General features: G+C 41.4%; 1 protein-coding gene across 1 annotated transcript in view; it reads right to left on the bottom strand.

The window, feature by feature from the left end:
- Window positions 1-1,171: 1,171 nt before the first annotated feature.
- The window catches only part of ankfn1a (ankyrin repeat and fibronectin type III domain containing 1a), a 233,311-nt gene continuing 219,786 nt past the window's right edge, over window positions 1,172-14,696 (bottom strand). The window contains exons 23-25 of the mRNA XM_024009062.2: window positions 8,756-8,978; window positions 8,211-8,403; window positions 1,172-6,699 (exon numbers count right to left, since the gene is read on the bottom strand). Of these exons, the coding sequence (XP_023864830.1) occupies window positions 5,988-6,699; window positions 8,211-8,403; window positions 8,756-8,978 (1,128 nt within the window). The 3' untranslated portion in view covers window positions 1,172-5,987. The remainder of the gene's footprint in view (window positions 6,700-8,210; window positions 8,404-8,755; window positions 8,979-14,696) is intronic.

The following is a 14,696-nucleotide window of genomic DNA, read 5'->3' as shown; positions in this document are numbered from 1 at the left end:
GTCCTGCATACTCACCAGAAATGTCACTCATTGAGCAGGTTAGGAATGCCCTGAATAGACGTGTACAACAAGCGTGTTCCAGTTCCCGCCAATATCCAACAACTTCGCACAGCCATTGAATAGGAGTGGGATAACATTCCACAGGCCACAATCAACAGCCTGATCAACTCTATGCGAAGGACCCCTACATTTTTTAAAGGTATCTGTGACCAACTGATGCATATTCGTATTCCCAGTCATGTGAAATCCATAGATTAGGGCCTAATGAATTTATTTAAATTGACTGATTTCCTTATGTGAAATGTAATTTAGTAAAATCTTTGAAATTGTTACATGTTGCGTTTATATTTTTGTCCAATATACTCTAGTTCTACTTGTGGCTTTTTGAATCTAAGATGGATAAAAACAGAACAGCAAACCATACATCTCTTACCTCCAAATTTACTATCTGTGCTGCTCTTTTAATTATGTTTTAAGTCAATCTCCTGGGGATTAATGCAAAAATGTTTGAATAATCCCAATGCTGTATGAAGTCATTTCTCCCTCTCTTCCCACATGGCCATTGGCAGCAGACAATACCTGTCAATAATACATCTGCATCCATTATCTTGCTCTTCATCTCTCCACCCCACCCCTTTCCTTTCTCTCAACCCCCCCATCTCTCTATCCAGCCCCCTCTCTCCATCTCCATCTTTCTCATCACAAAATGTTGCAGATCAGGACCGCACACAGCGCCTTTGTGTGGTTGCCATGGATACCCGTTGCCATGCCTTCAGCCCAATGTTGATATCTGGAGGCCTTTGAGATGTTGCGTTACTCCATTGTACTCTATCGCCGTGGGCACAGGACATTGACAGCCATTACAAACTATCAGCTGGAACAGATCCAAGATGTAGTCAACTGAGAAATAAGTGAGTTGGAGGATAGAAGATTAGGGGGTGAGAGGAGGGGTAGAAGGTGAGAGAACTCCACAAACACACAGTACTCTCTCGAGCTGCTACTGGATAGATAGATCCATTCTGGCTTTCTACAGACTGATAAAGTACTAATACCCACTAGAGTAAAGTAGAATCACCAATAAAGGATGGTATACTGTACAGTATGTTGTCTGCACTACTTGAAGTGGCTTCACTAATCAATGCAGTGAGAGAAGAGTGAGATACAGAGGCAGTGTTGTACACAACATCCACAAGGGAAAGGTTTATTATTTAAACTGGTCAAACACATCCATCTGCCACCATAAGGTAGGCCTGCCCTAGACAGAGATAGCATTGCAACAAGCCAGGAAGAAAATAATCAAACCATTACAGGACCTTTGTTGATTTTAGGACTTCTTCACCCCAACTGCAAACATATTAGCCTTATTTTCATTTAGGAAGCTATGATAGTTCATACATTTTAATCAGGAAATGCAAAAATATACAGATATGATGACCCCTCTTGATTTTGGCCCACTCACTATGTGCACATGGTATAAAAGCATTGACAATGATCTGATGAGGCCTAGTCACTTGATAGACCACAAACTAATAGCCTAATGACTGATAGAAAGAGGTGGAAGTGGAGAGACATAGATAGCAAAATAAATAGGACAATAAAATAGTAATATTCAATATTTCATAGAGACAAATTATGCTTTTACTCCTGAGGAAATATACATTAACTGGTAGATTTGGTAGTAGGCCTACACCCAAACCCAAAGCCCAACACTTAAAACAATAGCATTAATGCATTTGGTCATTTGGAGGTGGTTTAAAGACGACATGACTGTAAATAAAAGTGAGTGTAACACTGTCTGCGTTCCAAATAGCACCCTATTCCCTATATTGCACTACTTTTGACCAGAGCCCTATAGTCCCTAAAGGGAATAGGGTGCCATTTGGGACACATACATTATCTATTAACCACCTGTGTGGCCTAATAATGCATTATAGTGCCTTCTATAACACTCGTAGAGCATTATGAGACTAGTTATAAGCATTCCTTACAGCTCGTATCTACTTATAACAACTACTGTAATTATTAGTCCATTAACTATGAATGGATACATACTGTGAAACACATGTTATAATCCCCTATTACACTTGCTATTCGTAGGCGATCAGTACTCATTTACAACAGCCTGTAAATGCAAAGGTGGCTTATACACTGTCAAGTGAGAACACAATAATTACTAGCCTAGCTACATATGATAAAAACATTGTTGCAAATATATACTGTGTAGTGGAAAACCAACCGGCCTGTTGATGCAACAATACACTTCAACAAGTCATATTAAGATTCCAATAATGCAACAATTTGTTTTACAATAGTTACCGATAAAGCTGCCCTCGATCAGTACATCAAATTTGAATGAGGTTTTATAATCACCTGCAATGTTAAAATAGTGAAAAGCTAGCTCAAGGTATCCCTGTTACCCGTGCAACGTGGCTTTGATAAAACCATTAAGGTATTGTTTGGGAATTAGCTTGATGTATCATAGAAATCAAATGAAAAAACAAGACATATGTTGAAAGTGCAATTCAGTCCGATATAGTCCATGATGTGTTAAACCTCATATGACCACAATCATTAGCTGGTCCTGGAAATGTTACTTTAATAACATGATTCTAATACTCTGTATGCATCTCTACCAGAGAATATAATACTCTAGAGAGTAATATAGAGTAATACTACTATAGAGGGTATAATACTCTGTACCAGAGAACATAGGATAAGAACACAAAGCTACAGTGTTCATGATTCAACTTAGTTTAAAACAACCCTTAAAGTGTCATAGAAACATAACTTCAAACCACAAATCACTTTCTGGCTAAACAGAAGAACATGGCTACTTAAGTCCAGGATGCAAAGTGCAGACTGTTTTTGTGTAACTCAAGTCCCTAACTTCTGACCCCGCCAACCATGACCGCTAACCTCTAACCCTTGACCTTCTCAAGCCAAACCAAGGGGGGCACATATTCAAACTGGACATAAGCTAGAGTCCACACAAAACAAGTCCATGCCAACAAATAATACATCATTTGACTCAAGTACAATACGAATGGTAGGCATTCAATGCTGAATAGCAAGTTATGATAAAAAAAAAAAAAAAGAGTACAAAAATACTTATAGGGATATAGAGGCTATGATATTGGAATTCACTGCAGCTTGCTGTGGAATGTTTAGTACTGTCGTTATCATCAGTATTCTTAACGATGGGCTCGTCAGAACTAGGCGCGGGGGCAACTAGCGTAAATCGACAGTAAACTTTCGTATTCAAAACTGTTTACTTCTTACTGTATACTATGCAGATATTGAAGGCTGGTCGTCAGATGATGTTCATAGTTCGAGAAAAGTGGGAAAAGTTACTGTTTTAGTGTATGAAGAACATTCCTGTCATTCTGAATGATACTCTGGTTAACTTCTTGTTATAACAGATCCACAAAAGAACCAAATAGAATCAAGCAGCTTAGCATGATGATAATGAAACAGAATTAATTACTGCAGAAAACCAACTTTAAACCATGACAATACATTCACTGTTATTGGGGAAATGCCTATAAACCCATGCTGAGAAACCTAGAGAAACATAAGGCTTGTATCGTGTGTCCACACTTCTAATAAACTCAGCAAAAAAAGAAACGTCCCCTTTTCAGGACCCTGTCTTTCAAAGATAATTCGTAAAAATCCAAATAACTTCACAGATCTTCATTGTAAAGGGTTTAAACACTGTTTCCCATGCTTGTTCAATTAACTATATACAATGAATGAACATGCACCTGTGGAATGGTCGTTAACACACTAACAGCTTACAGACGGTAGGCAATTAAGGTCACAGTTATGAAAACTTAGGACACTAAAGAGGCCTTTCTACTGATTCTGAAAAACACCAAAAGAAAGATGCCCAGGGTCCCTGCTCATCTGCGTGAATGTGCCTTAGGCATGCTGCAAGGAGGCATGAGGACTGCAGATGTGGCCAGGGCAATAAATTGCAATGTCCGTACTGTGAGACGCCTAAGACAGTGCTACAGGGAGACAGGATGGACAGCTGACAGTCCTCGCAGTGGCAGACCACGTGTAACAACACCTGCACAGGATCGGTACATCAGAAGATCACACCTGCGAGACAGGTACTGGATGGCAACAACAACTGCCCGAGTTACACCAGGAACACACAATCCCTCCATTAGTGCTCAGACTGTCCGCAATAGGTTGAGAGAGGCTGGACTGAGGGCTTGTAGGCCTGTTGTAAGGCAGGTCCTCACCAGACATCATCGGCAACAACGTCCCGTATGGGCACAAACCCACCATCGCTGGACCAGGCAGGACTGGAAACAAGTCATCCTCACTGACGAGTCGCGGTTTTGTCTCACCAGGGGTGATGGTCGGATTCGCGTTTATCGTCAAAGGAATGAGCGTTACACCGAGGCCTGTACTCTGGAGCGGYATRGATTTGGAMGTGGAGGGTCCGTCATGGWCTGGGYRGGTGTGTCARAGCARCATCYGACWGAGCTTYTTGTRATTGCAGGCAATCTCAACYCTGTGRGTTACAGGGAAGACATCCTCCTCCCTCATGTGGTACCCTTCCTGCAGGCTCATCCTGACATGACCCTCCAGCATGACAATGCCACCAGCTATACTGCTCAATCTGTGCGTGATTTACTGCAAGACAGTAATGTCAGTGTTCTGCCATGGCCAGCGAAGAGCCCGGATCTCAATCCCATTGAGCACGTCTGGGACATGTTGGATCGGGGGGTGAGGGCTAGGGCCATTACCCCAAGAAATATCCGGGAACTTGCAGGTGCCTTGGTTGAAGAGTGGGGTAACATCTCACAGCAAGAACTGGCAAATCTGGTGCAGTCCATGAGGAGGCATATTTAATGCAGCTGGTGGCCACACCAGATACTGACTGTTACTTTTGATTTATTTTGATCCCCCCTTTGTTCAGGGACACATTATTCCATTTCTGTTAGTCACATGTCTGTGGAACTTGTTCAGTTTATGTCTCAGTTGTCATATCTTATGTTCATACAAATATTTACACATGTTAAGTTTGCTGAAAATAAACGCAGTTGACAGTGAGAGGACGTTTCTTTGTTGCTGAGTTTATGTAAGGTGTCAATGTATAATGAATACTCATCAATTGAAATAGCAACTTCGAGCCATTGTCAGTCATCAACACACTTTCAAGTGCAGAGGTATAGGTAAAGCAGTGCTTAAATTCATCGTCGCTGTCGGATGAAAAGCTTGTAACACAATTTTTGCCAATTTTCATGTTTTATATGTGCTGAAAGCAGTAACTGCCTTTCATGACTCTAGGACAAAGAAAATGTATTCAAAATACTTCTGAAGTTTCATAATTGTATGTTCGTTATTTGGAAAATACATTATAATTTTTTTTTTTGAGTTGACGTTTAGATCCGACAGCGACGTCATGTTGCATTAATTATAGGTCATAACAGTTGGAGCCTTGGCTTGGTTCTGAGTTAACAGTTCAGACAGTTGGCCAGCAACCTGAGTCTCTAGTACATTCTACAGAGAGAGCAAGGGTTGTCTAGTCTGTGAGCTACACACGTGCATGAGCTCAGAGAGAAACATGCACTAGCTCAGAGTCAGTTCAGCATGCCTGTCCACAGTCATTTGAAGGATCGATAGAAAGAGAAAGGGATAAAAGAAAGATATAGACCCACACAACACCACACACAGAGACAAACAGACAGGAAAAGGGGCATCATTATCAGTTTGGACACAGGGATGAGGGATATGTAGTGTATGCAACGCACCAAAACAACATCGCTCCGTCCAACTGTCATCAATTAGCCGATGTCCAATCGTTCAAAAGCTTGTTACTCAGTCCCGTCCACTCCTAGATCATGTTGCTGAGCTATTGTCCAATCCTGGAGGTTATTACTGAACCACTGTCAAATGCTGAACATGGCCAATCCTAGAGCATATTACTGAGCATTGTCCAATCCTGGAGTTCCTTGCCGAACCATTGTCTAATCCTAGAGCTTGCTGCTGAGGATCTCTGACACCTGTGCATTTGTTTGGTCGTCTGAGTCCAGATCCTGGGCTCTCGCTCCTTCATACCCCTCCTCTCCTGACCCCTCCTCTGCCAAAACCATTGTCACCCCTGCCCCTCTTTCCATCCCTCCCTTTCCCTCCATCCCTCTCTCCTCCTCTCCACAGCCCCTGTTCTCAGGCGACGTTTCCTTACACGGTTCCACAAAGATAGTCCTGATATGGGGCCTGGGCTCCCTCTGTCCCCCCCTCCGGCCCTCCAGGACACAGGAAGCATGACTAGCATATATCTCCTCCTGAGGTGATGGGAGATTCAGGGGCAGGGTGGGCAGGTCTGGGTCCCTCTGCCTGGTATAGACCCCCTCGGACAGGGACCCTGTGTGGCTGTCGCTGTGGCCCCTGAGCCACCGCTGGGGCCCGCTGAAGTAACCCACCTGGGCCCCAGTGGCCCCGTGGCTCCGGGACAGCAGCTTCCGCTTGGTTGGGGGGTTGGCAAGCGGCCGCAACGGGGTGAAGGAGTGCTTGTCCTGGGTTGTCTTGGAGAGGGAGAGACCCTCCAGGGTTTTGGAGCAGGATAGAGTGGTCTCAGGGAAGATGGGGGCAGGTGAGAGGGGTGGGGCGGGGGAAAGGATTGGGCCTGGGGAGAGGGGGAAGGCGGGGGAGAGAGCGAGGTCTTTGGGCTGGCAGATGCTGTACCTGGAAAATAAAAATAAGATTTGATTAAGATTTGTTAGGTTCTATTTAAGGCTGTTAAAAAGAGAGGGGGATAGGAGGAAATGAGATAGTAGAGGAAAGCAGAGAGAGGGAAAAGGACAAATCTTTGGAGAATGAGGTGGTGGGGAAATGTGGGGCTGGGGGAGAGTGAAAGGAAGAGGTTTTCGTGGACACAAGTGGACTGGACAGGACAAGAGTGACAGCTCTATATCTACCTGAGCTTGTGTATCTGCAGTACGTTAGGGTCAAGGTTAGGGTCAGGGTTAGAGGTCATTCTCGTACCTGAGCTTGTATCTGCAGTACGTCAGGGTCAAGGTTAGGGTCAGGGTTAGAGGTCGTTTTCGTACCTGAGCTTGTGTATTTGCAGTATGTCAAGGTTAGGGTTAGAGGCAATGTTACCAGAATAAATATTAGCACGCACAGAGAAGCTTCACTCATCTTTCTAGAGTTTCCCCTTTAGTTAACATTATCAATGTTTCGATCTATTGTGGGAATTGTGCTTGAATCAACGCAATATTAGCCACTTTCAATGTAACATACAGAAACAAAATGTGCTACGCAAAAATAACTGTGCAAGAGATTTTCTTGTAGGCAGAGCACATTGGAGTTGGATTGTTTTGAATTGACAGGCACGACTCAGGCAAGTACTCTACACACAGACCGGTGCACCATAGCCAATCAGAGCTGCAGTAGAATCTGTGCCATTCGTATTGAACTGGACTGTGTTTACAGCATGAGCGGTAGTGAGTAGATGGCTTGTTTTGAGATCATTGTGAGAGCTGCATGTAGCCACGTGTGCACATTTGTTCATATTTTTTGTTAGTTAGTGAGCTATTAGCCCAGTTATAGCAAATTTCTAGTCAACAATGGGGAAGTGGTTGCTTCCTACAAGAGCACAAAATGTGAAAAGTGAGTCAGGTAAAGAGCTTTTTTTTATGTCTTAAAGGAGCAGTGTTGTATTTTAAGCTAAGTAGCCAATAGGCTGAGGGTAGCATAATTTGTCTGATTCTCTGTAATAATGGTATGGGAATAATAATACATTTTATTTTGTAAAGTGGCTTCTTGCATCAAACTGTCAACACCTTGTCTGAAGGACAAGTGGATAAACAGGTTAATGTCAAGCCCTGCATGTTATTTTTTAAAGTCTCATGGAATGTAGGCCTATATTGAACACCACACATTTGCTGCTACTGTAGGCTGAATGATAGAACAGCTTTTTCCATGTTAAAATGTTGTGGGACGCATTTTTCGCCATTGTTTTGATGGTAGGCCACTCTGGTAGGCCTACATTATGATCAAATAGCCACAGTAGTCTACTTGGCCACTGTTAAAACTGTAACATAAAGCAGGTATAGCCTCAGTGTTCACAGTAAATGCGCACCGGAAGTTGCACAGAACTTTCACAACATTCATATTTACACTCAGCAGACCTGAAATTTGCTCAGTGCCAAAAACATTTTACAGGGAACATTGGTTAGAGGTCGTTCTCGTACCTGAGCTCGTGTATCTGTAGTACGTCGGGAGCGCTGCCTCCCAGGGCGTGCACGGCCTGCTGGGATAGGTCCTGTGGGGGGGAGTAGAGCAGGTCCAGCTCGCGTGGGGACAAGGCTTCGCTGGAGTCGTAGTCACTGTCTGTCGGCAGGAACACCTCTGAACAACCGTCCTCATCTGACCCCAGCTGGGAGTCTGAGGGAGGAGACAAAGACAGACGGGTAAGAAACACACATACAGTCCATGTACAAAATAGCGTTGCACACAGACACAGTACAAACTATGATTATAGAGTGGGGGTATGTGTTTAGCTTATGATAAAGACCATTCCTGACTTACTTCCAGTGTATTGAGAGTGAGGAGGTGGGCAAATGTCTCTCAATGTGTATGTTTATGTCTGTGTATTTGTATGCACTGCATCTATAAGTGTGAAGTGGCACCAGCGCCAGAAAGGCGAACACACCCATACAACCCCATCCTCAAGAGGAGCATCGTCATCATCGTCTTCGATGGACAGCCAAGACAGTGTGTGTGTCTTTCTCCTCACCACTAACATCCTTCCTGCGCCGTAGCTCAGGTGATGGTGATGGTGTGGGTAGATAGTCCATGGTAGAGGATGCTGAGTCACTCTTCTGTGCCCCCTGGTCTGACTCAGGCTCGCTGGCATTGACCAGGCTGGTGATGGGCACACCGCCACGGGGCTGCTTGTAGCGGGCACACTGCAGGGCATCAGTGATCCAACGCAGCTCCCGCCACATCTCATCCAGTTGCTGCAATAGAGAACAAAATGCACTCATTAACACAGTTATAAAGCATCATAGTTATAGTTGATTATAACAGTTATAAAGCATCAGTTATAGTTAGTTATAGTTGATTTTAATAGTTATAAAGCTTCATAGTTATAATTAGTTGTAATTGATTATAACAGTTATAAATCATAGTTATAGTTAGTTGATTATAAAAGTTATAAAGCATCATAGTTACAGTTGATTATAACAGTTATAAAACATCATAGTTAAAGTTCATTATAACAGTTATAAAGCATCATAGTTATAGTTGATTAACAGTTATAAAGCATCATAGTTATAGTTGATTATAACAGTTATAAAGCATCATAGTTATAATTAGTTGTAATTGATTATAACAGTTATAAAACATCATAGTTATAGTTGATTATAACAGTTATAAAGCATCATAGTTACAGTTGATTATTATACACATCTAGATGTGTATAAGAGACAGGTTATAATTAGTTGTAATTGATTATAACAGTTATAAGTCATAGTTAGGGTTAGTTGATTATAACAGTTATAAAGAATCATAGTTATAATTAGTTGTAATTGATTATAACAGTTATAAAGCATCATAGTTATAGTTAGTTACAGTTGATTATTACAATTATAACTGTCTCTTATACACATCTAGATGTGTATAAGAGACAGGTTATAATTAGTTGTAATTGATTATAACAGTTATAAGTCATAGTTAGGGTTAGTTGATTATAACAGTTATAAAGCATCAGAGTTATAATTAGTTGTAATTGATTTTAACAGTTATAAAGCATCATAGTTACAGTTGATTATAACAGTTATAAAACATCATAGTTAAAGTTCATTATAACAGTTATAAAGCATCATAGTTATAGTTGATTAACAGTTATAAAGCATCATAGTTATAGTTGATTATAACAGTTATAAAGCATCATAGTTATAATTAGTTGTAATTGATTATAACAGTTATAAAGCATCATAGTTATAGTTAGTTACAGTTGATTATTACAATTATAAAGCATCCTAGTTATAGATTGTTATAGTTGATTAAAACAGTTAAAAAACATCTCATCCAGTTGCTGAAATGGAGAATAAAAGTCAGGTCCAGGTCAAGATAGCCAGGAAAAAGTGACACTAGTAGACCCCCTGTACAGCAGCTTAAGGTTAGTTGCAGGTTTCTATTTCACTCCGAGAGGGACAAAACCATTCACACATTAAGCCTACAGCTTCAGTGAATACATTATTACCACGCAGATTAACATTTTTGTGTAGGTGCGTGTGTCTGTTTATAGGTGTATAGGTGAATGTGTGTTTGTGCAAGTGTGTGTACTGTTGTATATTCCCACACAGTCGAAAGGGTTTGTAGCGAATAGAACTATGCATAATGCATACGATTCCTCTACACAGAATCCTGCATTAAATTGGCACCTGATCATATCACAGCAGTCTTGAGAAGAAGCAGTAGAGAATGTATAGACTGTCCCAAATGGCACCCTATTCCCTACACAGTGCTATGGGCTCTGGTCAAAAGTAGTGCACTATATAGGGAATAGGGTTGGGATGAATTTGGGATGAATGTATAGAATAGAAAGCACATTGTGACCATAACAATGACTGGCTGCACACCAAAGCCCTTCTCCTGCCAGTCTCCCCATGCATGCAGTCTCCAATGTGGTTCCAATCTTATCAGGGGCCCTAGGCCACCGTAACCAAACGTCATTCCTGCTTTCACTCCTCCTATTCCCCCTCTCATTCTTTCCATCACTCCAAACCTCCCCTGGGAGTCAGGGGGTGTGTGAGAGAGAGAAAAAGAGAGAGAGAGAGGGAGAGAGAGGGAGAGCATTGTTCTATGTTTCCGTGTGTGTAGAGAATGAAGCATGACAAATGTTAAGCAGCAATTAGGCGTCTGTCTGAGACAGTATGAGAGCACTTAGTGACACCACGAGATGACACACACACACATATATATATATAAAAGAGACTGACACCACGAGATGACACACACACACACATATATATATAAAAGAGACTGACACAACGAGATGACACACACACACATATATATATATAAAAGAGACTGACACCACGAGAGACACACGACAACACCATATATATATATATAAAGAGACTGACACCACGAGATGACACACACCACAATATATATATATAAAAAGAGACTGACACCACGAGATGACACACACATACTATATATATTATAAAAGAGACTGACACAACGGATGACACACACACACATATATATATATAAAAGAGACTGACACCACGAGATGACAACAACATACAATATATTAAAAGAGACTGACAACGAGATGACACACACACACACATATATATATAAAAGAGACTGACACCACGAGATGACAACACATCATATTATATATAAAAGAGACTGACACAACGAGATGACACACACACACCATATATATATATAAAAGAGACTGACACCACGAGATACACACCCACACATATCATATATATAAAAGAGACTGACACAACGAGATGACACACACACACATATATATATATAAAAGAGACGGACACAACGAGATGACACACACACACATATATATATATAAAAGAGACTGACACAACGAGATGACACACACACACATAATATAATATATAAAGAGACTGACACAACGAGATGACAACACACACATATATATATATAAAGAGACTGACACAACGAGATGACACACACAACATATATATATATAAAAGAGACTGACACCACGAGATGACACACACACACATATATATATATATAAAAGAGACTGACACAACGGATGACACACACACACATATATATATATAAAAGAGACTGACACAACGAGTGACACACACCACACATATATATATAATATAAGAGACTGACACCACGAGATGACACACACACACTATAATATATATAAAAGAGACTGACACCACGAGATGACACACACACACATATATATTATATATAAAAAGAGACTGACACAACGAGATGACACACACACACATACATATATATATATAAAGAGACTGACACAACGAGATGACACACACACACATATATATATAATAAAAGAGACTGACACAACGAGATGACACACACACACATATATATATATAAAAGGACTGACACCACGAATGACCACACCACACATATATATATATATATATAAAGAGACTGACACCACGAGATGACACACACACACATATATATATTATAAAAGAGACTGACACCAGGGGATGACACACACACATATATATATATATAAAAGAGACTGACACCACAGATGACAACACACACACATATATATATATAAAAGAGACTGACACCACGAGATGACAACACACACATATATAATTTAAAAGAGACTGACACCACGAGATACCACACACACATATATATATAAAGAGACTGACACACACGAGAATGACACACACCAACATATATATAAATTAATATATATATAATATAAAAGAGACTGACACAACGAGTGACACACACACCACACACACATATTACATACAGATATATATATATATATATATATATATATATATATATATATATATATATATATATATCTATATATTATAATATATTAATAAATATATATAAGTAAAAAGAGACTGACACCAGGGGTGACACACATATATATATCAAAGAACTGACACCAGGATGACACACCCACTACACTGCTCAAAAAAAATAAAGGAACACTTAAACACACAATTAACTCCAGTCAATCACACTTCTGTGAAATCAAACTGTCCACTTAGGAAGCAACACTGATTGACAATAAATTTCACATGCTGTTGTGCAAATGGAATAGACAAAAGGTGGAGTGTTCCTCAGGTGGTGACCACAGACCACTTCTCAGTTCCTATGCTCCTGCTGATGTTTGTCATTGCCAGAGCCCTGCAAAATGACCTCCAGCACCACACCACAATGTGCATGTGTCAGCATATGGTCACAAGGGGTCTGAGATCTCATCTCGTACCTAATGGCAGTCAGGCTACTTCTGCGAGCACATGCGAGGGCTGTGCGGCCCCACAAAGAAATGCCACCCCACACCATGCTGACCCACCGCCAAACCGGTCCATCGCTGAGATGTTGCAGGCAGCAAACGTACTTCTCCACGCCGTCTCCAGACTCTGTCACGTCTGTCACATGTGCTCAGTGTGAACATGCTTTCATCAGTGAAGAGCACAGGGCGCCAGTGGCGAATTGCCAATCTTGGTGTCTCTGGCAAATGCCAACGTCCTGCACGGTGTTGGCTGTAAGCACAACCCCACCTGGGACGTCGGACCCTCATACACACCCTCATGGAGTCTGTTTCTGACTGTTTGAGCAGACACTGCACATTTGTGGCCTGCTGAGAGGTCATTTGTCAGGGCTCTGGCAGTACTCCTCTGCTCAAAGGCGGAGGTAGCGTCCTGCTGCTGGGTGTTGCCTCTCCTACGGCCTCCCTCCACGTCTCCTGATGTACTGGCTGTCTCCTGGTAGCGCCTCCATGCTCTGGACACTACGCTGACAGACACAGCAAACCTTCTTGCACAGCTCGCATTGATGTGCCATCCTGGATGAGCTGCACTACCTGAGTAGACCCGTCTCATGCTACACTAGAGTGAAAGACCGCCAGCATTCAAAAGTGACCACACATCAGCAGGAGAGCATAGGAACTGAGAAGTGGTCTGTGGTCACCACCTGCAGAACCACTCCTTTATTGGGGGTGTCTTGCTAATTGCCTATCATTTCACCTTTTGTCTATTCCATTTGCACAACAGCATGTAAATTTATTGTCATAGTGGTTGCTTCCTAAGTGGACAGTTTGATTTCACAGAAGTGTGATTGACTTGGAGTTACATTGTGTTGTTTAAGTGTTCCCTTTATTTTTTTGACCAGTGTATATATAAAAGAGACTGACACCAGGGGATGACTCGGCTGGAAAGAATGCCGTGGATCAGATGGCAGAGAGAGAGGGGGGGGGGGACAGAGAGAGAGAGACAAAACTGGGAATAATAGAGGATATTCCTCTCTTTCTCCCTATAACCGAATTCCATCACTCTTTCTTTTACAGCCAAAGGCAAGAATATTACTGTATATCTCAAATACAGGATATGAAATATGAGGGTCTTATACTGTATGAGATGTGGGCTATATTTCAGATAAGAGGGTCTTACAGGTACATGTTTTACATCATATTTGAGAGGTATATTTATATATAAGAGTATACTGTATATCCGAGAGGTAAACAGTTCTGCATGAAGAGGGATCAATGAAAGGGATGAATGGTCTGTAAATGGGTATGATAATAATGCATGCTAATCCAGCCATACACTTCTCTGAAAGCCAAGCAGAAGGCTCTGGATGCATGTCAACTGCCATTTAACTTTTCTAAGCACCCTGACGAAGGCTTTCATTCTAAAATGCTTGGGCTTTTAATCATTAAAAATCTTTTTACTGAACTTCCATTGTCCTCCTTTCAAGGTATTTCCCTTCATTCCACTTACTTAAATAGTTGATTGCCAATGATTTCTGTAGATTGAATTTCCTCAATCTCAACAGATTGCATCTAGCCCTAATCAGGAGAGGAAACCCACTGTAGCTTCCAGAAAGGTAGCATCCCCCAGCATTCATCAGCACAGCAGTATCATCTCTCTTCAGCACTCGACAGCTGACCCAAGTGTCATCCAAGACCTGTGTGTGTG

The sequence above is a fragment of the Salvelinus sp. IW2-2015 genome, linkage group LG18, assembly GCF_002910315.2.
Source record: "Salvelinus sp. IW2-2015 linkage group LG18, ASM291031v2, whole genome shotgun sequence".
NCBI classification, from domain to species: Eukaryota; Metazoa; Chordata; class Actinopteri; order Salmoniformes; family Salmonidae; genus Salvelinus; species Salvelinus sp. IW2-2015.
Note: the sequence above shows the minus strand (reverse complement) of the source record. Positions and strands in the feature narration are given on the sequence as shown.